Source organism: Balaenoptera physalus, assembly GCF_965194825.1.
Source record: "Balaenoptera physalus genome assembly, chromosome: 3".
Taxonomy (NCBI): Eukaryota; Metazoa; Chordata; class Mammalia; order Artiodactyla; family Balaenopteridae; genus Balaenoptera; species Balaenoptera physalus.
The window spans coordinates 88,551,604-88,574,763 of record NC_138890.1 but is presented as its reverse complement, the minus strand read 5'-3'; the positions used below and the strand labels follow the sequence as shown (position 1 = coordinate 88,574,763).

Genomic DNA, 23,160 nt, shown 5'->3' with positions numbered 1-23,160 from the left:
GAGGTGATACCTCATTGTAGTTTTGATTTGCATTTCTCTAATAATTAGTGATGTTGAGCATCTTTCAGTGTGCATCCTGGCCATCTGTATGTCTTCCTTGGAGAAATGTCTATTTAGATCTTCTACCCTTTTTTTTAATTAATTTTTATTGGAGTATAGTTGATTTACAATGTTGTGTTAGTTTCTGCTGTATGGCAAAGTGAATCAGTTTTACGTATACAAAAGGGAAAAAACCTACAACCAAGAATACTCTCCCCAGCAAGGGTCTCATTCAGATTCGACAGAGAAATCAAAAGATTTACAGACAAGCAAAAGCTAAGGGAATTCAGCACCCCCAAACCAGCTTTCTGCCCATTTTTTGACTGGGTTGTTTGGTTTTTTTAGGTATCGAGCTGCATGAGCTGTTTGTATATTTTGGAGATTAATCCCTTGTCGCTTCATTTGCAAATATTTTCTCCCATTCTGTGGATTCTCTTTTTGTTTTATTGTTTCCTTTGCCATGCAAAAGCTTTTCAGTTTCATTAGGTCCCATTTGTTTATTTTTGTTTTTATTTCAATTACTCTAGGAGGTGGGTCAAAAAAGATCTTGCTGTGATTGATGTCAGAGAATGTTCTGCCTATGTTTTCCTCTAAGAGTTTTATAGTATCTAGTCTTATATTTAGGTCCTTAATCCATTTTGAGTTTATTCTTGTGTATGGTGTTAGGGAGTGTTCTAATTTCATTCATTTACATGTAGCTGTCCAGTTTTCCCAGCACCACTTATTGAAGAGACTGTCTTTTCTCCATTGTATATTCTTGCCTTCTTTGTCAAAGATTAGTTGACCATAAGTGCATGAGTTTATTTCTGGGCTTTCTATCCTGTTCCATTGATCTGTATTTCTGTTTTTGTGCCAGTACCAAACTGTAGCTTTGTAGTATAGTCTGAAGTCAGGGAGCCTGATTCCTTCAGCTCCATTTTTCTTTCTCAGGATTGCTTTGGCTATTCGGGGTCTTTTGTGTTTCCACACAAATTGTAAAATTTTTTGTTCTAGTTCTGTGAAAAATGCCATTGGTAATTTGATAGGGATTGCATTGAATCTGTACATTACCTTGGGTGGTATATTCATTTTAACAATATTGATTCCTCCAATCCTAGAATATAGTGTATCTCTCCATCTATTTGTGTCATCTTTGATTTCTTTCATCAGCATCTTATTGTTGTCTGAGTACAGGTCTTTTGCCTCCTTAGGTATGTTTATTGCTAGGTATTTTATTCTTTTTGATACGACAGTAAATGGGATTGTTTCCTTAATTTCTCTTTCTGATCTTTCGTTGTTTGTTAGTGTATAGGAATGCAAGAGATTTCTGTGTATTAATTTTGTATCTGCAACTTTATCAAACTCATTGATGAACTCTAGTAGTTTTCTGGTAGTGTCTTTAGGATTTTCTATGTATAGTATCATGTCACCTGCAAACAGTGACAGTTTTACTTCTTCTTTTCTGATTTGGAGTCCTTTTATTTCTTTCTCTTCTCTGATTGCTGTGGCTAAAACTTCCAAAACTATGTTGAATAAAGGTGGCAAGAGTGGACATCCTTGTCTTGTTCCTGATCTTAGAGGAAATGCTTTCAGTTTTTCACCATTGAGAATGATGTTACCTGTGGGTTTGTCATATATGGCCTTTAAAATGAGCTTGTCTAATTTTACAAAGATGTCTGCTAGAATGACTGAGATTGCATTAAATCTATAGATTAATTTGGCCATCTTAGCAATATTGACTTCTACTTCATGAGCATGGACTGTCTTTCCTTTTAAGATTTATTTTTTTATTGATTAATTGATTGATTGATTGATTGCTATGTTGGGTCTTCGTTTCTGTGCTAGGGCTTTCTCTAGTTGTGGCAAGCGGGGGCCACTCTTCATCACGGTGCACGGGCCTCTCACTATCGCGGCCTCTCTTATTGCGGAGCACAGGCTCCAGACGCGCAGGCTCAGTAATTGTGGCTCACGGGCCTAGCTGCTCTGCAGCATGTGGGATCCTCCCAGACCAGGGCTCGAACCCGTGTCCCCTGCATTAGCAGGCAGATTCTCAACCACTGCGCCACCAGGGAAGTCTGTCTTTCCTTTTATTATTTTTTTCTCAGTCAAGTTTTATAGTTGTTGTGAGTGTAAAAAAACTTGATTGTCTTATTTTTAGGTATTTGTTTTATTGGCATTACTGTAAATGGAATTTATTTTATTTTCCAATTGTTCGCTGCTATCATGCAAGAATATTTTTTAATATTAACCTTTTACCTTGCAGCTTTGCTAAATTTGTTTATTCTTGTTACATAAATTCCTTGAGATTTTTCTGTGTAAAAATAAAAATCATATCATCTGCAAATACTGCAGGTCACAAACTCTATCTCACTGTTCCAGGTCCTCTTGTAGTAGTAGTAGTAGCAGCAGCAGCAGCAGTAATAGCTTGTTTAAGACTTATTTTGAATCATATATTGCATACTAGCACTTTACAACCATTAGCCCATTTAACCCTGCTAGGTTGTGTTTTATAGATACCTAAAATGAAGATTAACCAAGGCCACTCAAATAAGTGGCAAAGCTATTGTTTATTCTGGCCATCTCTGCCATAGGTGGGACTTGGTGTTCCTGAGCACATATAATATAGTTCCTTCCTACAGATTAAGATGGACCAGCATTTCACTATCAATCACTCACTTTGTCTAGCAACAAACCAGAGTCCCTCACTCTTCCAGTGGGTGCTGGGAAGCAAGTCAAAGATTTAATTTTAACCTTGGGCTTCTTCTAAGGTTCTCCATCGTGAAACTTGGATCTGATGAATAAAGCCAATCTTAGCAAATTAGTAAGGTAGAAAATGTCACATTCCTTTCTGAATGTGTTTGTTTAGGTACTATCACCCAAGGTTCCTACTAAAACATAAAAGGCTAATTTAACTCCCTGAGGAAATATCATCATTACCAGTCAACTACTGATATAAGTCAGTTGCTCAAGGTACTTCCTATGTTACAAGACCAATCCTATAAATTAGACTTTATTTTTTTAGAAGCCTTGAGTCATGTTTGTTTGACATATAGAGGTGCATTTCAAAGGTAAATATGTAAAACCATCTCAGCTGAAAGAGAAACAAGTTGTTGATTGTTCCTCAGGGTAAAAGAATTACAAAAGAACGCACAGAATAGACGACCTGCCTTCAGCAGGGATCACTGCTAGGATAAGACAATATATATGTATTCATTCAACGTTTATTGAGCACCTACTATGTGCCAAGTACTATTCTGGGCATTGGGGATACAGCTCTGAAGAGCACAGATGGATACCATCACCTCTTTTCAAGGGCTTCACACCTGCCATTGTCACCTTTCCCTTCCTGCATTAGTTTTACCCTCTATACAGTATTATTCCTGTCTGCATAAATACATGTAATAGCCCCCATATTAGGGGAAAAACTCCTTTGACCTGAAACCCCCTCTAGTTGCCTCCCCATTTCTCTGTACCCCTTTATAGCAAATTTACTCAGAAGAGCGTCTAAACTCACTATCTCCTCTTCTTTTTCTCATTCTCTTTGAACACACTCCAGTCATGCTATTGTACCCACCACTCCTCTGAGATTGCTCTTGTCAGTGTCTCATTAAATTCCATGTTGTCAAATCTAATGGCCAGTTCATAGTCCTCATCTTTCTTGTCTTCTCAGTAGTAGACGTCAGTTAATTTCTATTCCCCCTTGAAAAGCTTTCTTCACTTGGCTTCCAGGACACCAGCCCCTCTGTTGGTTTCCCTCCTGCCTCACTTGCTGCTCCTTCTCAGCCTTCTTTCTTCAATCCTTGAAATTATGGAGCACTTTTACTAAAACAGAAGAGGAAATGGACATTAGGGGGCAACTGGCTGTCTCTGCCACACTCTGTGAATCTTGTTCTTCCCCCAGTTACCCATTTCACTGTCAGTTCCAATCTTCCAGTTGCTTAGGCCAAAATATCTTGGGTCATCCATGACTCTTTTTCTCTCCTACTCCACATCCAGTCTACCAGCAGACCCTACTGATTGTATTGATACTTTCAAAATATATTCTGAATCTGATAGCTTCTGACCACCTCCACCACTTTCATCTTAGTGTAGGCTATCGTCATCTCTCCTAGACTTCTGAAATAGTCTGCTTGCTGGTCTCTCTGGTTTTGCCAGTCCATTCTCCACATAGTAACATATAATCCTTCAAAAAATAAGTCACATTATGTCATTCCTGTGTGCAGAACTCTCTGGTTACCTCCTAGCTGAATAAAAGCCAAGGAGCCTACTATTAAAAGGCCATATATTATTTGGTCCTGGCTAACTCTGATTAAATCTGCTATTCTCTCCCTCACTCATTCCCTTCCAGCTCTGCTGGCTTCCTTGATGTTCCTTGAATATACCAAGCATGAACCAATTTTAGGGCCTTTGTATCTACTATTCCTTCTACCTTGACCGCTCTTCACCTAGATATCCTCATGGCTTGTTCCTTAACTTCCTTCAGGTCTTTGATCAAATATCACATTATCAAAAAGAGACCTTTCCTAACAACCTATCTAAAATAGGATTCCCGCTTGTAAATCTTTTTCCCTTTATACAACTCTTTTTCTTCTTAACACTCAACATCATTTGACCTATTATCTGATATTCTTTGTGTGTGTGCATGTTCATATACTTTATCTATATTTTCTATATATAAACATTTATATGTACATATATGAATGTGACTATTGAATGTCTTCCCCACTAGAATGAGAGTACTTGGTCTGTTTTGTTCACTGCTCTCTTTCCTCTTAGTTAAGGGTGGTCAAGATAGAGTTCTCTGAGGAGAGAAATGTAATGGTACTTCCCCTTTCTTTTAAAGAAACTTCCTAAAAATTCTAGACAACTCTTCGGCTTATATCTCATTGGCCAGTATTTAGATTACGGCCACAGCTAGCTGCAGGGGAGGTTCGGAAGTATAGCAGTTTGAGCTAAGAATGAATGAAGAGGAGCCAGCTATGCAAAATCCTAGAAGGAGAGCACTCCAGGCAAAGGGAATAGCTAAATGCAAAGCCCTACAGTAGAAATAAGCTTGCCATGTTGAGGGGATTTGTCCTATGTTTGGGGACAAAAAGAAGCTGAATATGGCTGGAATATAGCAAATTATGGACAGACTGGAACAAGACAAGTTGAGAGAGAGAGAGGGAGGGCAGATCATCACATAGGGTTTTGCACATCCCAGATGCAAAAAAAAAAAAAAAAAGTCACTGGACTCCCTGTCACCTCAGCCATTCTCCAACCTTTGGGAAATTCTAGGGCTACACTGCCAAAGGCTACTTAGCAGCTACAAGCCACATGCAGCTATTTAAATTAAATTAACTAACTGAAAGTAAAGAAAATTTAAAATTTCAGTTTCCCATCACACCAGCCACATTGCACATGTTCAATAGTCTCACGTGGCCAATGGCTACCTACTGGGCAGCACAGGTCATGCCAGACAGCATATGCCATTGTCACAGAAAGTTCTGTTAGTGCTGCTCTAAGAAAGCCAGTCAAAGGAGAAATAATGCCAAGTCTGCTTAGTCTCTCCTCTGTGATTTTTCTCTCTTAACCCTAGAATCAGTGTCTTTCTATTTAAATAGAAATAATATATGTGGTGCCTAGAGATTAGCATGTGGCCTGTTCCATATGCAAATGTTCTTGTGGATGATTTTTACCTATGACAGAAAAGATGGGAAAGACTGGTAAATTGCAAGCATTCTTAACCTCATTATGAATACACTGCAAATGTAAAATTGCAAAGCATGGAAGTCATAAGTGTGAAAGCGGCTTTCAATTTGTTTTAATAGGTGTTTTCTATGTCTTATTGTAACCTAGGGATCTTGCTGCAAGAAACTGTCTGGTAGGTGAAAATAATGTTCTGAAAATCAGTGACTTTGGAATGTCTCGTCAAGAGGATGGTGGAGTGTATTCATCTTCTGGCTTAAAGCAGATTCCCATTAAATGGACAGCACCAGAAGCTCTTAATTATGGTAAGAATAGACTTTTTTCTTTTTGGTGGTAAAAATGGACTCTGTTAGCACAAAACATTCACAAGCAAAGTTACAGGGGTAGAGCAGAGCTCCAGTTAGAATCATCTGAGGAGCAACAAAAAAGGATGTGTAAGTGTTCAGACTTTGCACTTGAACATGAGCACAAACTTAATTCACTGATCTTATTAATCAGATTTTTGTATGGAAGATTGCTAGATTTAAAAGATGGATAATACTTACAAGCATTGTTAAGTATGACTGTACCTCTGAAAGTTTTTATTGTTATCCAAAAAAGATTATTTAGTTCTATCTTAATAGTCAAATTATACCCAGAGTAAAAATGTTGCTGTGGCTCTGGACCATTTCTTTTGAATGTCTTATAATTGGTCCAATAACCTCATCTAATGTTAGGTTCCTAAATATTAAGTCAGTCAATGCTGTTGTTTCTCACTCTGAAAATTGACATGGTTTCTTAGCATCTCAGTCTCTGGAACTTGTATAAATCTTGTGGGAAGAGAGAGATGGGAGTTGTTACATTTTAAAACAGCAGGGATTTTTTTCACTTGAATTTTTATGTGTCATTGTAATTGGAAGTAAATACAGCTTGTATTATCTGCGGTTGGGATGAAATGGGCCATAGCAAGATGGGTAAGAACTCAAGAATTTTATTTTTTAAAAAAAATAATATGCTTTTAAGTGAAATTAAAAATTACATTTTCATTAAGGGAAGCAGCATATGAGCCATGAGTTGGTGAATGGGTATAGTATGTTTTGAATAAAAATATCATAAAGTGGAGGGAAGCATCATGCAGTGTCCCTGTGTCCTCAGTCCTGCTCCTCGAAGTGGAGATGCACAAGAGGCAGGCAAGGGCATGCAGCTTGTGAGACTCCGTGCCAGCTGGCACCATGCATGTGTGGCCGCTGCCCCTCATCATGGTCCCTGCCTCGCTGCAGCTCGTAACAAAGCATTCATCAGAAAATATTTAGTAAGTGCCACCTCCACGTGGCCAGGGCACCAAGCCTTGCCTCAGCCTCCTACTTCTCCCTCCTTCCAGCTGGACCTAGACCAGGTGTGGGAGGGAAGAAGCTGAGGTTTGTGACATGAAAGCATATTAGAGAGATTGAAGACAAGATGGCAGAGTAGAATAGGACTTGAGCTCACCTCCTGTTATAAAAACACCAAAATCATAACTTAACTGCTGAACAACCATCAGCAAAAAAAGACTGGAACCTACCAAAAAAGATATTCTACATCCAAAGACAAAGAAGAAGCCACAATGAGACGAGGGACAAGATCCAGCTCCACCCACCAGTGGGAAGGCACCAGGAAGCCTGCACAAGCCCTTGGACCAACCTCACCCATCAGGGGTCAGAAATCAGAAGCAAGAAGAACTACAATCCTGCAGCCTGCAGAACAGAGCCCACAAACACAGAAAGTTAGAAAAAATGAGACAGCAGAGAAATATGTTCCAGATGAAGGAACAAGATAAAACCCCAGAAGAACAACTAAGTGAGGAGGAGATGATAGGCAGTCTGCCTGAAAAAGATGATCCAAGATCTCAGAAAAAGAATGGAGGCACAGACCAAGAAGATACAAAAAATGTTTAACGAAGAGCTAGAAGATTTAAAGAAAATCAGAGATGAACACTAACTAACTGAAATGAAAAATATACTAGGAGGCATCAGTAGCAGAATAAATGAGGCAGAAGAATGAATAAGTCAGCTGGAAGACAGATTGGTGGAAATCACTGCCACAAAACAGAATAAAGGAAAAAGAATGAAAAGAGATGAGGACAAACTAAGAGATCTCTGGGACAAGATGGAATGCACCAACATTCACATTATAGGGGTTGCAGAGGGAGAAAAGAGGAAGGGCCTGAGAAAATATTTGAAGAGATAATAGCCAAAGACTTCCCTAACATGGGAAAGGAAACAATCACTCAAGTCCAGGAAGCACAAAAAATCCCATACAGGGTAAACCTGAGGAGGACCATGCCAAGACACATATTAATCAAATTTAAAAAAATTAAAGACAAAGAGAAAAAGTTAACAATTTATTGACAGGAGACATATTAATATGTCTCTTGTTTCCCAAACGTTATTGACCAGAGACATATCAATACGTTTTTAGAGAGTGATACAATTAATATCAACGTGCAAAGTTGTTAGAGCTTAAAGTTGATCAACAGTTCATTAGACAGCTTATGATGTCATTATCATTCACATTTTGGTCCATTAGATTTTTGTTCCAACCTTGTGTATATTATAAACACAAATTTATTACCATAAAATTTTCAAAAATGACGCATCACAAAATTTTGAGTGAAAAAGAATTTTTCAGTGAATTTTATGCAGATACTTTCTCTGATTGAGCAACATGTATACTAGTGTCTCAGAAGATGATAGTTCTTCAGAATATAGTTCTGATTCACACGATGTGAATATTAGACCAACAAAAAGACAAAAAAACCTTAGTGATTGATTCTGATACGGAAAGTGAAAATGAAACTCATGGTGCTGGAGAATGCTCCTTTGCTTCTACAGAAGAGTGGATTGAAGACAACATTTCATGAGAATTAGAAGACTTTACAGGTGTGTCAGGTGTAACTGCTGACTGTAATAACCCACAAAGTGTTAGTGAAATAACAATTTTTGGTAACGACTCTTTTGAGTTGGTCACTTCTCAAACAAATTCGTATCACCAGCAGAATGAAAAATCATATAAAAACTATGATAAGGATTTAAAATGGACTGATGTAACCACTAGTGACATGAAGAAGTTTCTTGGATTAATAATTTTGATGGGACAAATAAGAAAGTCACACTGGAAAGAATATTGGTCGACTGATCCCTTACTTGAAACACCTGTCTTTCCAAAGATTATGACAAGAAGAGGGTTCAAACAAATAATGATATTTCTTCACTTTAACCATAACTCAGAAATTGCACTTCCTGCAGACAGAACTTCAAAAGCTAAACCTCTTTTGTATTATTTTCTACCAAAATTTCAATTGATCTGTATACCCAAACAAGAGCTATCACTTGAGGAGGCAATTAGAGTGGACAGGACGACTCAGATTCAAAACCTATATTCCCAGAAAACTTACAAAATATGGAATTTTGGTCAGGATGGTTATCGAAAATGAAACGATATATATGCTACCTTGAGATTTACATGGGTGAAGGAAAGAAACTGCAAGAAACAATATTATCGGTCCTACAACCTTATCTTGGTTCATGGCACCATATTTACAAAGACAATTATTACAACAGTGTGTCCACATCTGAAATATTGTTGAAAAATAAAACCAGAGTTTGTGGGACTATAAGAGAGAATCATGGTCTACCAAACCAATTAAAGAAGAAATCTAAACATCTACAGAGGGGAGAAATGACATTCTTATGGAAGGGAGAAGTGATTCTTCTTATATGGAAAGACAAGAGGCTAGTCTGCATGGTGACAGCTCTTCATGACGCCTCCATAGCATCTACAGGAAAGGAAGACAGGAGGACTGGCCATCAGATAACTAAACCCACTTGTATATTAGAGTATAGTAAATATATGAAAGAAGTTGATCGATCCAATCAATATCTGGCAAACTTCAATATCCTCTGGAAAACTCGAAAATGGTATAAGAAAGTGGGTTTCTATTTGAGTAGTGTGGTTTATTCAATGAGTTTAAAATTTATTGTAGCCTTAATGCACAGAATAAAATGACTTACAAGCAATTTTTGTTAGCAGTAGCTAGAGAATGGGTAACTGAGAATTCTGGTGAATGCAGTGGTAGTCCTGCACCTGGTCCTTCTTGTGGCATTTCTAAAAGAGCCTCCCACAAAGGTCCACCTTGTCAACTATCAGGTAAAATAAAAGAACATATTCTAGAGGAAACCATACCCATAGGACTAAAAAAACAAATTCCACCAGAAAGTGTACAGTCTGCACTAACAGGGGAAAGTGCAGTGAAACACAGTATATTTGTAATAGCTGTTCTGTTCCCCTGCACAGAGGTGCCTGCTATACTGCCTATCACACTCTAACGAAATATTAGAATACTTTAGTAAGACATGTACAAAGTTTCAAATAAATACATTTAGTGCAAAAAAAGTTGTTGATATTTACTCAAACATGGGTGTTTCAATATTCACTTACATAACAAATCACCTGGCCACAGACGTTAGTTTCTGCAAAAATCCCCCAGTCAGTAATGTGTTAAAAGCAATAAGAGAAAAGCAACAAATAACATACAAGGAAATCCCCATAAGGTTACCAGCTGGGTTTTCAGCAGAAACTCTGCAGGCCAGAGGGAGTGGCAGGATATATTTAAAGTGTTGAAAGGGAAAAACCTACAACCAAGAATATTCTACCCAGCAAGCCTCTCATTCAGATTTGACAGAGAAATCAAAGCATTACAGACTAGCAAAAGCTAAGAAAATTCAGCACCACCAAACCAGCTTTACAACAAATGTTAAAGGAACTTCTCTAGGTGGAAAAGAAAAGGCCACAACTAGAAACAAGAAGATTACAAATGGGAAAACTGACCAGTAAAGGCAAACATGCAGTAAAGGTAGAAAATCATCCACATGCCAATAAGATATCAAACCCAGCAGTCATGAGAATAGGAGAGTACAAATACAGGATATTGGAAATGCATTTGAAAATAAGAGACCAGCAACTTAAAAGAATCTTGTACATATATAGACTGCTATATCAAAACCTCATGGGAACCACAAACTAAAAGTCTACAATAGATACACACACAAAAAAGAAAAAGCAATCTAAACACAACACTAAAGATAGTCATCAAATCACAAGAGAATAGAACAAAAGAGGAAGGTAAGAAAAAAAGACCTAAAAAAACAAATCCCAAACAATTAACAACATGGCAATAAGAACATACATATTGATAATTACCTTAAATGTAAATGGATTAAATGCTCCAACCAAAAGACACAGACTGGATGAATGGATACAAAACCAAGACCCATATATATGCTGTCTACAAGAGACCCACTTCAGATCCGGGGACACATACAGACTGAAAGTGAGGGAATGGAAGATAGTATTCCATGCATATGGAAATCAAAAAAAAGCTGGAATAGCAATACACATATCAGACAAAATAGACTTTAGAATAAAGACTGTTACAAGAGACAAAAAAGGACACTACATAATGATCAAGGGATCAATCCAAGAAGAAGATATAACAATTGTAAATATATATGCACCCAACATAGGAGCACCTCAATATATAAGGCAAATGCTAACAGTCATAAAAGAAGTCAACAGTATCACAATAAAAATGGGGGACTTTAACACCCCACTTTCATCAATGGACAAATCATCCAGACAGAAAATCAGTAAAGAAACACAGGCCTTAAATGACACATTAGACCAGATGGACTTAATTGATATTTATAGAGCATTCCATCCAAAAGCAGCAGATTACACCTTCTTCTCAAGTGCACACGGAACATCCTCCACAACAGATCACATCTTGGGTCACAAATCAAGCCTCAGTAAATTTAAGAAAATTGAAATCAAGCATCTTTTCCAAACACAATGCTGTGAGACTAAAAATCAACTACAAGAAAAAAGCTGTAAAAAACACAAACATGTGGAGGCTAAACAATATGTTACTAAATAACCAGTGGATCACTGAAGAAATCAAAGAGGAAATCAAAAAATACCTAGAGACAAATGACAACAAAAACACGATGATCCAAAAACCTATGGGACACAGCAAAAGCAGTTCTAAGAGGGAAGTTTATAGCAATACAATCTTAACTCAGGAAACAAGAAAAATCTCAAATAAACAACCTAAACTTACACCGAAAGCAACTAGAGAAAGAACAAATGAAACCCAACATTAATAGAAAGAAAGAAAGAAAGAAAAATCAGCAAAGAAATACATAAAATAGAGACAAAGAAAACAACAGCAAAGATCAGTGAAACTAAAAGCTGGTTCGTTGAAATGATATACAAAATTGATAAGCCTTTAGCTACTAGACTCATCAAGAAAAAAAGGGAGAGAGCTCAAATCAATAAAATTAGAAATGATAAAGGAGAATTTACAACAGACACCACAGAAATACAAAGCATCATAAGAGACTACTACAAGCAACTATACACCAATAAAATGGACAACCTAGAAGAAATCGACAAATTCTTAGAAAAGTACAATCTTCCAAGACTGAACCAGGAATAAATAGAAAGTATGAACAGACCAATCACAAGTACTAAACTTGAAACTGTGATTTAAAGACTCCCTACAAACAAAAGTCCAAGACCAGATGGCTTCATAGGCGAATTCTATCACCTTCAACTACTAGGAGATATTAAAAAATAAAATAGGCTGCTTGGACAATCACAAAGGCTTGAGAGACATCGGAGAGTTAGGTCAGAGCTGGATGGTAAGTTGTATCTCCTACAGGAGGCCACTCCTACAGGACTGGGGGAGGTGGCTGTTTCATCTAATGCATGGAAACGAACACAGAAAGTCAAGCAAAATGAGGAATGTGTTCCAAACGAAAGAACAAGATAACACCTCAGAAAAAAACCTTCACGAAACGGACATAGTTTATCCACCTGATAAAACGTTAAAGGTGGTAAAGAATGGATGAACATAGTGAGAATTTCAACAAAGAGATAGAAAATATAAGAAGGTACCAAAGAAAAGACATAGAGTTGAAGAATACAATAACTGAATTGAAAAATATGCTAGAGAGGTTCAACATCATACTACATGAAACAGAATAAAGGATCAGTGAGCTCAGAGGGCAATGGAAGTCATCCAATCACAGCAATAAAAAGAAAAAAGAATGAAAAAAGCCAAGAGAGCTTAAGGGACTTATGAGACAACATCTAGCAGACTATTTGCATTATAGTAGTCCCAGATGGAGGAGAGAGGGAGAGAAAGGGGCAGAAAACTTATTTGAAGATATAATGGGGGACTTCCCTGGTTGCACAGTGGTTGGGAATCCACCTGCCAATGCATGGGACACGGGTTCAATCCCTGGTCCAGGAAGATCCCACATGCTGCGGAGCAGCTAAGCCTGTACGCCACAACTACTGAGCCTGTGCTCTAGAGCCCGTGAGCCACAACTACTGAGCCCGTGCGCCACAACTACTGAGCCCGTGCACCACAACTACTGAAGCCCGCACGCCTAGAGCCCGTACTCCACAACAAGAGAAGCCACCACAATGAGAAAGAAGCCCGTGCACCACAACAAAGAGTAGCCCCCGCTCGCCGCAACTAGAGAAAGCCCTCACGCAGCAGCAAAGACCCAACGCAGCCAAAAATAAGTAAATAAAAAAATAAATAAATTTATTTAAAGAAAAAAAAAGATATAATGGCTGAAGACTTCCTACCTGGGAAAGGAAAGAGACATCCAGACCAGGAAACCCACAGTGTTCCAAATAAGATGATGAACCCAGAAAGACCCACACCAAACACATTATAATTAAAGTGTCAAAAGTTAAAGAAAAGTAAATCTTAAAAGCAGCAAGAGAAAAACAACTTGTTATATACAAGGGATTCCCCATACAACTACCAGCAAATATTTCAACAGAAACTTTGCATGCAGGAAAGGAATGGCATGATATATTCACTGTGCTGAAAGAAGAATACTTCCAACAAAGAATACTCTACTTGGCAAAGTTATCATTCAAAATTGAAGGAGAGGGAAAGAGTTTTCCAGATAAGCAAAATCTAAAAGAGTTCATCACCACTAAACTGGCCTTACAAGGAATGGTAAAGGGACTTCTCTAAGCTGAAAAGAAAGGTTGCTAATTAGTAACAAGAAAATATATGAAAGTATATATATCTCACTGGTAAAGGTAAATATGTAGTAAGGTAGTGGATCAATCACTTATAAAGGTAGTATGAAGGTTAAAGACAAAAAAATAAAAACTATAACTACAAAAATTAGTTAAGGGATATACAAGATAAATAAATGTAAAATCTGACATCAGAAACATAAAACAAGGCAGGGGGGAGTGAAAATGTAGAGCTTTTGAATGTGTTCAATCTTCAGTTTTTTTTAATCAACTTAAAAATGTAAGTTGTTATATGTAAGCCTCATGGTTACCACAAAGTCAAAATCTATAGTAGATACAGTAATGATAATGAGAAAAATCTAAGCATACCATTAAAGAAAGTCATCAAACCACAAAGGAAGAGAGCAAGTGAAGAAGTAAGGAACAGAGAGGAACTATAAAACAGCAAGAAAGGAATTAAAATGGCAATAAGTACATACATATCAATAACAACGTTAAATGTAAAGGGACTAAATTTGCCAGTCAGAAGACAGAGTTGCTGAATGGAATAAAAAATAAGACCCATCTATATGCTGCCTACAAGAGACTCATCGCAGACATAAGGACACACAAAGACTAAAAGTGAAGGGATGGAGAAAGGTATTCCATGCAAATGGAAACCAAAAGGAAGCTGGGGTGGCTATATTTATATCAAACAAAGTAGATTTTAAAACAAAGACTGTAATCAGAGACAAAGGAGGGCATTACATAATGATAAAGAGGTCAATCCAAAAAGAGGATATAAAATTTGTAAATATTTATGCACCTAACATAGGAATACTTAAATATATTAAAAAAAATGTTAACAGACCTAAAAGGAGAAATAAACAGCAATACAATAATAGTAGGGGACCTCAGTACCCTACCTGAGTCAATGTAAAGATCAGATAGAAAATCAGTAAGGAAATGTCAGCCTTAAATGACACTTTAGACCAGATGAACTTAACAGATATATATATAGATAGATATCTATAGATCAGTATACACATGCCATCCAAAAGAAGCAGAATACATATTCTTTCCTAGTGCACGTGGAATATTCCCCAAGACATATTATATGTTAGGCCACAAAACAAGTCTTAATAAATTTAACAAGACTGAAATCACATCAAGCATCTTTTCTGACCACAATGGTATGGAACTAGAAGTCAATTACAAGAAGAAAGCTAGGAAATTCACAAATATGTGGAAATTAAACATGCTACTGAACAACCAGTGGGTCACAGAATAAATCAAAAGAAAAGTCAAAATTACCTTGAGACAAATTAAAATGGAAATAGAACATACCGAAAGTTAGGTGATGCAGTAAAAGCAGTTCTGAGAGGTATGTTCATAGTAATAAATGCCTACCTCAAGAAACAAGAAAGATCTCAAACAACATAACATCACACCTCAAGGAACTAGAAGAAGAAAAAATAAAACCCAAAGTTATTAGAAGGAAGGAAATAACAAAGATCAGAGCAGAAATGAATGAAATAAAGACTAAAAAGACAATAGAAAAGATCAGTGAAACTAATAGCTATTTCTTTGAAATGATAGAATTGACAAAACTTTAGCTACACTCAGCAAGAAAAAAAAGTGACAGAAACCAAATCAAAACAGTTAAAAATGAAAAATGAGACCTTACAACTGATACCACAGATATACAAAGGATGGTAAGAGGCTTCTATGAACAACTATATGCCAACAAACTGGACAACCTAGAAAAAATGAAAAAAATCTCTCAAACAAAAACCTTCTGAAATTGAATCAGTAACAAAAAAACCTCTCAACAAAAAGAAGTCTAGGAATGAATGGCTTCACTGGTGAATTTTACCATACACTCAAAGAAGATTAATACCAGTCGTTCTCAAACTCTTCCAAAACAGAAGAAGAGGGAATACTCCCAAACTCATTTTATGAGTCCATCATTACTCTGATATCAAAACCACATAAAGACATCACAAGAAAAGAAAATTACAGGCCATTGTTCCTGATGAACACAGAAGCAAAAATTCTCAACAAAATGTTTAGCAAACGGAATTCAGCAATACATTAAATAATGAAAGGATCATACATCATGATCAAGTGGGATTTATTCCAAGGATACAAGGATGGTTTAACATTTGCAAATCAATCAACATGATGCACCACATTAACAAAATAAAGGCTAAAAATCATATCATCATATCATCTCAATAGATACAGAAAAAGCATTGGACAAAACTCAACATCCCATTAAGATAAAAATTCTCAACAAAGTGGGTACAGAGGAAATGTACCTCAACATAATAAAGGTCACATATGACAAGCCCACAGCTAACATCACAGTTCACAGTAAAAAGCTGAAAGCTTTTCCTCTAAGAACAGGAACAAGACAAGGATGCCCACTCTCACCACTTTTGTTCAACATAGTATTGGAAGTCCTAGCCACAGCAATTAGGCAAGAGAAAGAAATGAAAAGAATCCCATTTGGAAAGGAAGAAGTAAAACTGTCCTTATTTGCAGATGAAATGATATTATATAGAAAATCCTAAAGTCTCCACCAAGAAACTGTTAGAACTAATCAATGAATACAGTAAATTGCAGGATACAAAGTCAAAATACAAAAATCTATTGTGTTTCTATACACTAATAACAAATTATCAGAAAGAGAAATTAAGGAAACAGTTCCATTTATAATTGCATCAAAAACAATAAAATATCTAGGAATAAATTTCACCAAGGAGGTGAAAAACCTGTACATTGAAAACTATCAGACACAACCAAAAAAACTGAAGAAGACACAAATAAATGAAAAGATATTTCATGCTCATGGATTGGAAGAATCAATATTAATAAAATGTTCATACTACCCAAAGCAATCTACAGATTCAGTGCAATCCCTATCAAAATTCCAATGGCATTTTTCACATAACTGGATCAAATAATATTAAAATTTTCGTGGAGCCGCAAAAGACCCTAACAGTCAAAGCAATCCTGAGGAAGAAGTACAGAGCTAGGGGCATCATGCTCCCTGATTTCAAACTATACTACAAAGCTATGGTATTTAAATCAGCATGGTATTAGAATTAAACAGACACACAGATCAATGGAACAGAATAGAAAGCCTAGAAATAATCCCATGCATAAATGGTCAATTAATTTATGACAGAGGAGGCAAGAATATACAATGGGGAAAGGACATCTCTTCAGTAAATGTTGGGAAAACTGGACAGCCACATGCCAAAGAATGAAACAGACCACTATCTTACACCATATGCAAAAATTAACTCAAAATGGTTAAAGACTTGACTATAAGACCTGAAGTCATAAAACTCCTAGAAGAAAACATAGGCAGTAAGCTCTAGTGCTGGAGATGAGTTTTTGGATTTGACATCAAAGCAAAGGCAACAAAAGCAAAAATAAACAAGTGGGGCTATTTCAAACTAAAAAGCTTCTGCACAGCAAAGGAACCATTTACAAAATAAAAGGACACCTACCGAATGAGAGAATATATTTGCAAGTCGTATATCTGATAGGGGTTAATATTTAAATATATAAAGAACTCATGCAACTCAAGACAAAAAACAATCTGATTAAAAAATGGGCAGAAGTTCAGAATAGACAGTTTTCCAAAGAAGGGATATACATGGCCAACAGTTTCATGAAAAGATACTCAACATCACTAATCATCAGGGAAATGCAAATCAAAACCACAGTGACTTATCACCTCATACCTGTTAGAACGGCTGTTATTAAAACAAGAAATAACAAGTGTTGGCCAGGTTGTGGAGAAAAGGATCCCTCCTCCACTGTCAGGAGGAATGTAAATTGGTGCAACCACTATGGAAAACAGTATGGAGGTTCCTCATAAAACTAAAAATAGAGCTACCATATGATCTAGCAGTTCCACTTCTGGGTATTTATCTGAAGAAAACAAAAATGCTAACTCAAGAAGATATATGCACCCCCGTGTTCATTTGCAGCATTATTTACAATAGCCAAGATACGGAAATAGCCTAAGTGTACATCAATGGACGAATGAATAAAGAAGATATAGTGTGTATATACAATAGAATATTATTCAACCATAGCAAAGAGTGAAATCATGCCATTTGTGACAACATGGATGGACCTTGAGGGTATCATGCTAAGGGAAATAAGTTGGACAGAGAAAGACAAATACTGTATAATCTCATTTATATGTGAAATCTAAACAACAACAACAAAACCACTCTCATAGATACAGAGAACAGACTGGTGGTTGCCAGAGTCTAGCAGTGGGAGGTAGGGGGAGGGTTAAGGTGGTCAAGAGGTACAAAATTCCAGTTATAAAACAAATGAGTCATGGGGGTGTAATGTAAAACATGGTGACTATAATTAATAATACTATATTGCATATTTGAAAGTTGCCAAGAGAGTAGATCTTGAAGTTCTTATTACAAGAAAAAAAATTTTTATGACTATGGATGGTGACTATGGATGATGATGTTGACTAGACTTATCGTGGTGATTATTTTGCAATATATGCAAACATTAAATCATCATGCTGTACACCTGAAACTAATATAATGTTATGTTAATCATATCTCAATAAGAAAAATAAAGAAGTAATTATTAATTAATTTTTAAAAATTATCCAGTAAAACCAGATTCAGAAGTCAAGGTTGCAGGGCTTCCCTGGTGGCGCAGTGGTTAGGAATCCGGCTGCCAACACAGGGAACACGGGTTCAAGCCCTGGTCCGGGAATATCCCACATGCCACAGAGCAGCTAAGCCCGTGCGCCACAACTACTGAGCCTGTGCTCTAGAGCCCGTGAGCCACAACTACTGAGCCCCCGTGCCACAACTACTGAAGCCCACGCGCCTAGAGTCCATGCTTGGCAACGAGAAGCCACTGCAATGAGAAGCCTGCGCACCATGACAAAAAGTAGCCCCCGTTCGTCGCAACTAGAGAAAGCCTGCGCGCAGCAATGAAGACCCGACGCAGCCAAAAATAATAAAATAAAATAAAATTAAAAAAAAAAAGAAAAAAAAAGTCAAGGTTACAGAGTTAGGTTATAAGCTTTCACTTCTAGAGTGTGATCTTAATTTATAATACAACTGGCCATTCTTGATATCTTCCCAGATACTATCTTACAAAAAATAAGGTATTTGGCTCTCTATGCCTTGTACTTCCTTAAAGAGTTAATTAGTCTTAACTTGTAACCATTGAATGATTTTCATAAAAAGTTTTAAATTATTGGATGCCAAACATGAAAAGAGTTGATATGCAGACAGGGAAACTAATCTTCCTACCGACTAGCATAGTGAATGTCCGTAATTACTGTCTAGCAAGAAGGAAGCTAATTCACACAGCTGGAGATGATGATCAGCAAGTACACTCCAAACTCTGACGTCAGAGCAGTTATAGCACAGGCGTACTCTCATTCTCATTGTACTGTTTTCAAGAAAGAGAAAAGGCCATCCTACTCAAAGTAACAAGACATTTTGAGAGGATGGGCATTTATACATCCCGGAATGGCAGAATTATGTTGGAAAATCTTGAAAATTCATAGCCTTTTCTGCCTCCCCTCCTTGATTTCACATTCATTCCAGAAGATATCTGGTATTGGCTTTTATCTCCTTGTTTCTCTAGAAGATTACCAAGGGAAAAAAAACTAAACTAAACTAAACTAAGAGTTAGCTTATGTAATTCAGTAAAGCAGGTGCACCAAGATATTTTGACAAAACACGGCACCATGTAATTTAAAGAAGTTGTTTTTATCAGCCAGCTATGTTAATTTCTACTCTATTCAAAACACAGAAAAATGTATTTTCCATAAATGAAACTATCAGTGGAGAAAATGAGAACTTTAAGCGTGTAAGAATATCTGTAAACAGTGATGAGTAAAAAATTGAAGTTAAGAAACTTTCCTTATTGCTTTAAGTTTGTTTGTAATTTTAGTAGAAAGAAAATGATGCAGGCAGAAGACAAAATTGCAGAACTCCAACTTATTTAATCTCCTAGGCATCAATGTGTACAAATTTATATCTTTTTTATATAAACCATCCATCTCATTTAGAGGCCACAGAGAAAGTAAGCTTGCATACTGAGTGAATATTTGTTCTTGGTGGGGGAAATGTGATTTGGAAGGTGGTTTGGTTAAAGTAGCAGCCTGAAGACTATTCATTTAATTGGTAATATTACTACTCCTGGAAAGCAAAACTAGTCAAGAAAATAAGATCACTAGTTATTGAATTCCTGGTAAGTTTAAATATGTTAATATGTGACTGACATAGACATACACAACCAGAAATGGTCACCCGCTTATCCAATGACCTGAATGTGGTTTTGTTCGCCCTGCAGGGAGATACAGCTCTGAGAGTGATGTGTGGAGCTTTGGCATCCTCCTCTGGGAGACCTTCAGCTTAGGGGTCTGCCCATACCCTGGAATGACAAATCAACAAGCTCGGGAGCAAGTGGAAAGAGGTGAGCCAAAGACACGGGGTAGCAGTGTTCACACCCAGCCCGGGCAGTGCTGGTGCCATGTCTGCATTTCCTGGGAGGAGGAAGGGGGTACTCTTGGGCACACGATAGAAGAGGTGCTGGTTAATCTACTTTTGAACTTTATGGATGGTGTAGCTCTTATACAACCAAACCAACAACAACAACAACAACAAAGACTTTAAAAGATAGATCCCAGCTCTTTGAAAATAGAAAGCTCTAGGCTTTTCTTCCACTCCCCCTGCCTGGCATGACACCTGCAAGGCTGTGCCATTCACTATCTTCCAGGGAAATAGGAGATTGAGGTAGACCACCTATTTTTTATTCGATGCCAAATAAACACTGTTAATATTACTGCAAATTGAAATGCAGTTAGACTTCAGGAAGAAGTTGAGAATTTTGGAACAGTTCTGAAGAAGCCCTATGGTGTTCTCAGATCAGGGACAGGAATAAGCAGGTGACGGTGACACCCTCACGTGCACTTGTGTAGTCCCCAGCTTTCAACAACAACAACACAATCCTTTCAACAAAACACCAGTGCCCTAGGGTCAGGCCCCTCGAGGGGGGCATGGTTGTAGAATCGGGTGTAGGAAGATGACTTTCCAGCTTCCTTCCTCCCTTTTCCTACCGCTCCGGAGGCAAATGCACACAGGCACACACATACCGCCCAGCATACTGCCGGGACACTGCCAGTTGACTTTGAATTAAAGATAATATTCTTCTCAGACCGTAAAGGAATATGCCTCATATTCATTTTTATTTCACTTTTAAATTAATGTTTATAAATCCTCATCCTTTTCCTCATCTTCAAAAACCTGAGTTGTAAAGATGATTTTTTAAAACTCTGCCTACAGCATCTAAAAGCAAATTCTAAAAGCAAATTCTAAAAGCAAATACTTAGAGCAACTGAAACATGCATTTATATGTGATGTATCTTACATCAGACTTTGTGACAAATGAACAAACAGAAAATGGGTTCTTTGAACTAGAAGGTAATGATGTTGCTCTATTAATATTAAAGTCTGCATTACTTATAGAAAAATAATCAGTTTGCCCCGAAATGGATTTTTTTGTTTCTATTAACCGACAACATAAGGTACTAAAAATTACAAACTGCATAATGCCCTATGTGAACATTTGTATCTTATCCCCATTCTAAATTCTCTGTTCTTCTTCTCTTGGGTCTTCAGGATACCGAATGTCAGCCCCTCAGCATTGTCCCGAGGACATTTTTAAAATTATGATGAAGTGTTGGGATTATAAACCTGAAAACCGCCCCAAGTTCACTGAACTTCAGAAAGAGCTCACTGTCATCAAGAAGAAAATCACATAGTGACAGAACAGTGCAAACTCAGCCTCCAGGACTTGGTCCTCCAGCAGAGTAATATTGTTCTTCTCGTTAACAATGAGTTTATACCACGTTATGTGCAACAGTCTTCTAAGGTTATTTTTTTTAATTAACTGTTTTTTAAATATGTGCCGTTAAAAAAAGTCAAAGGCAAATGCATTCAAGAAACAGGTAGTCCTACCAAGGGCTTTCTTAGCTCACCACAGCAATCCTGGCATTTCAGCCCTTTGTAAATAGAAAAGCACAGGCTCTAAACGTGAGGGGGAACCAATCCATCTTTTTCACACCAGGACCATCGATGTTTCTCAGAGATTTTTTACTTCAGACCCAGTTCACGGCTGCTGTCCCACGCCACAGACCCTACTCGATCGGTGCTATCAGCTGCATTGGTAATGCCAAGTCTGCAGGACACATTCCAACCAAAGTTGACTTTCTGCTCTGCCAAGGCAAGAGTGTATTTGTAAACATCATTTTATATTGAGAATTATTTAGACCTCCTAGGGGTTTTCTTTCCTTTCTCGCCAGAAATAAGCACAGTGTAAGAATCCTCACATTCCTGTCTTATTGGTAAACCTGTTGTTTCCCTCCCCTTTTGTCCAGGCATCAGAAAATGATACCTGGAACGTCCTCAAAGAGCTCTTAATTGAGGCCACAGCTTTTAAAGAATGTTTCAGACAGCTGTGATGGCAAGAAGTAAGTTGGAACAGGAGGACGGTCTGGAGAAAGGGGCAGCTAAAGTCATCATCAAAGAGAAGGAAAGGAAAATAGAAAATCTGCCTTCTTACCAGAGTTATGCCTTTACACACACACACACACACACACACACACACACACACACACACACACACACACACGCGTGCTTTATTTTATGGTCTGATTCATGAAAAAGGTTTTAAGAAATGTTTTCAGGAGTTCATAGATAGAGCCTTCTTGTCAACAAAAAATTCTTTAGAGAAATTCCAAAGCACGAGTCTACAGAAATAGCAGCATAATTTTAAGTACCTTCATTTGAGAGGAGACATCCCAGAATTTAATTCTGTTCATTTGTGCCAGTTTCCAGAGCTGTCAGAATATGATGATTCTAGTTCACAAACACATCCATGTGTGTACACACATGGGCGTGCACCCCCACACAGCCACACAGCCACACACACGCACATAATACCGAGAAACCTGGCAGGTATGAATGGAGTAAATGGTTAAGAAGTCAGGTGAACCTTATTAAGGAAAAAGCTGTAGAGGTAGCACTCCTTTGTCCACTCTTATACTTGCTACCTGAAAATTCTTATCATTAGCCGACCCATATATGAGCACAGTTTGGAGATACTTCATATGAATAAAATGTAACAGAGTTTAAACTAGGATTGTCTTTAGCTGAATCTTAGCTTCATCCAGGGAACTTACCCCATGGTCTGTATATAGTTGCCTCTCAGGATAAATATGTGTGTAAGAGATGGTCACGCTCAGGGGTAAATGTGGCCTGGGAGCTTTTAATAAGTGCTCAGGCCTGTGTCCAAATAGCACAGTAGTGATTATTT

At 37.4% G+C, this 23,160-nt stretch overlaps 1 protein-coding gene across 6 annotated transcripts in view; it reads left to right on the top strand.

Annotated features, from left to right (window-relative positions):
- FER (FER tyrosine kinase) overlaps positions 1–22,876 on the top strand; it is a 441,496-nt gene extending 418,620 nt beyond the window's left edge. For all 6 annotated transcript variants that reach the window (XM_082455757.1, XM_082455759.1, XM_082455760.1 and 3 more), the window contains 3 exons: positions 5,857–6,011; positions 20,137–20,259; positions 21,465–22,876. In XM_082455757.1, coding sequence (XP_082311883.1) covers positions 5,857–6,011; positions 20,137–20,259; positions 21,465–21,607 — 421 coding nt within the window. In that variant the 3' untranslated portion in view covers positions 21,608–22,876. The remainder of the gene's footprint in view (positions 1–5,856; positions 6,012–20,136; positions 20,260–21,464) is intronic.
- Positions 22,877–23,160: the final 284 nt, after the last annotated feature.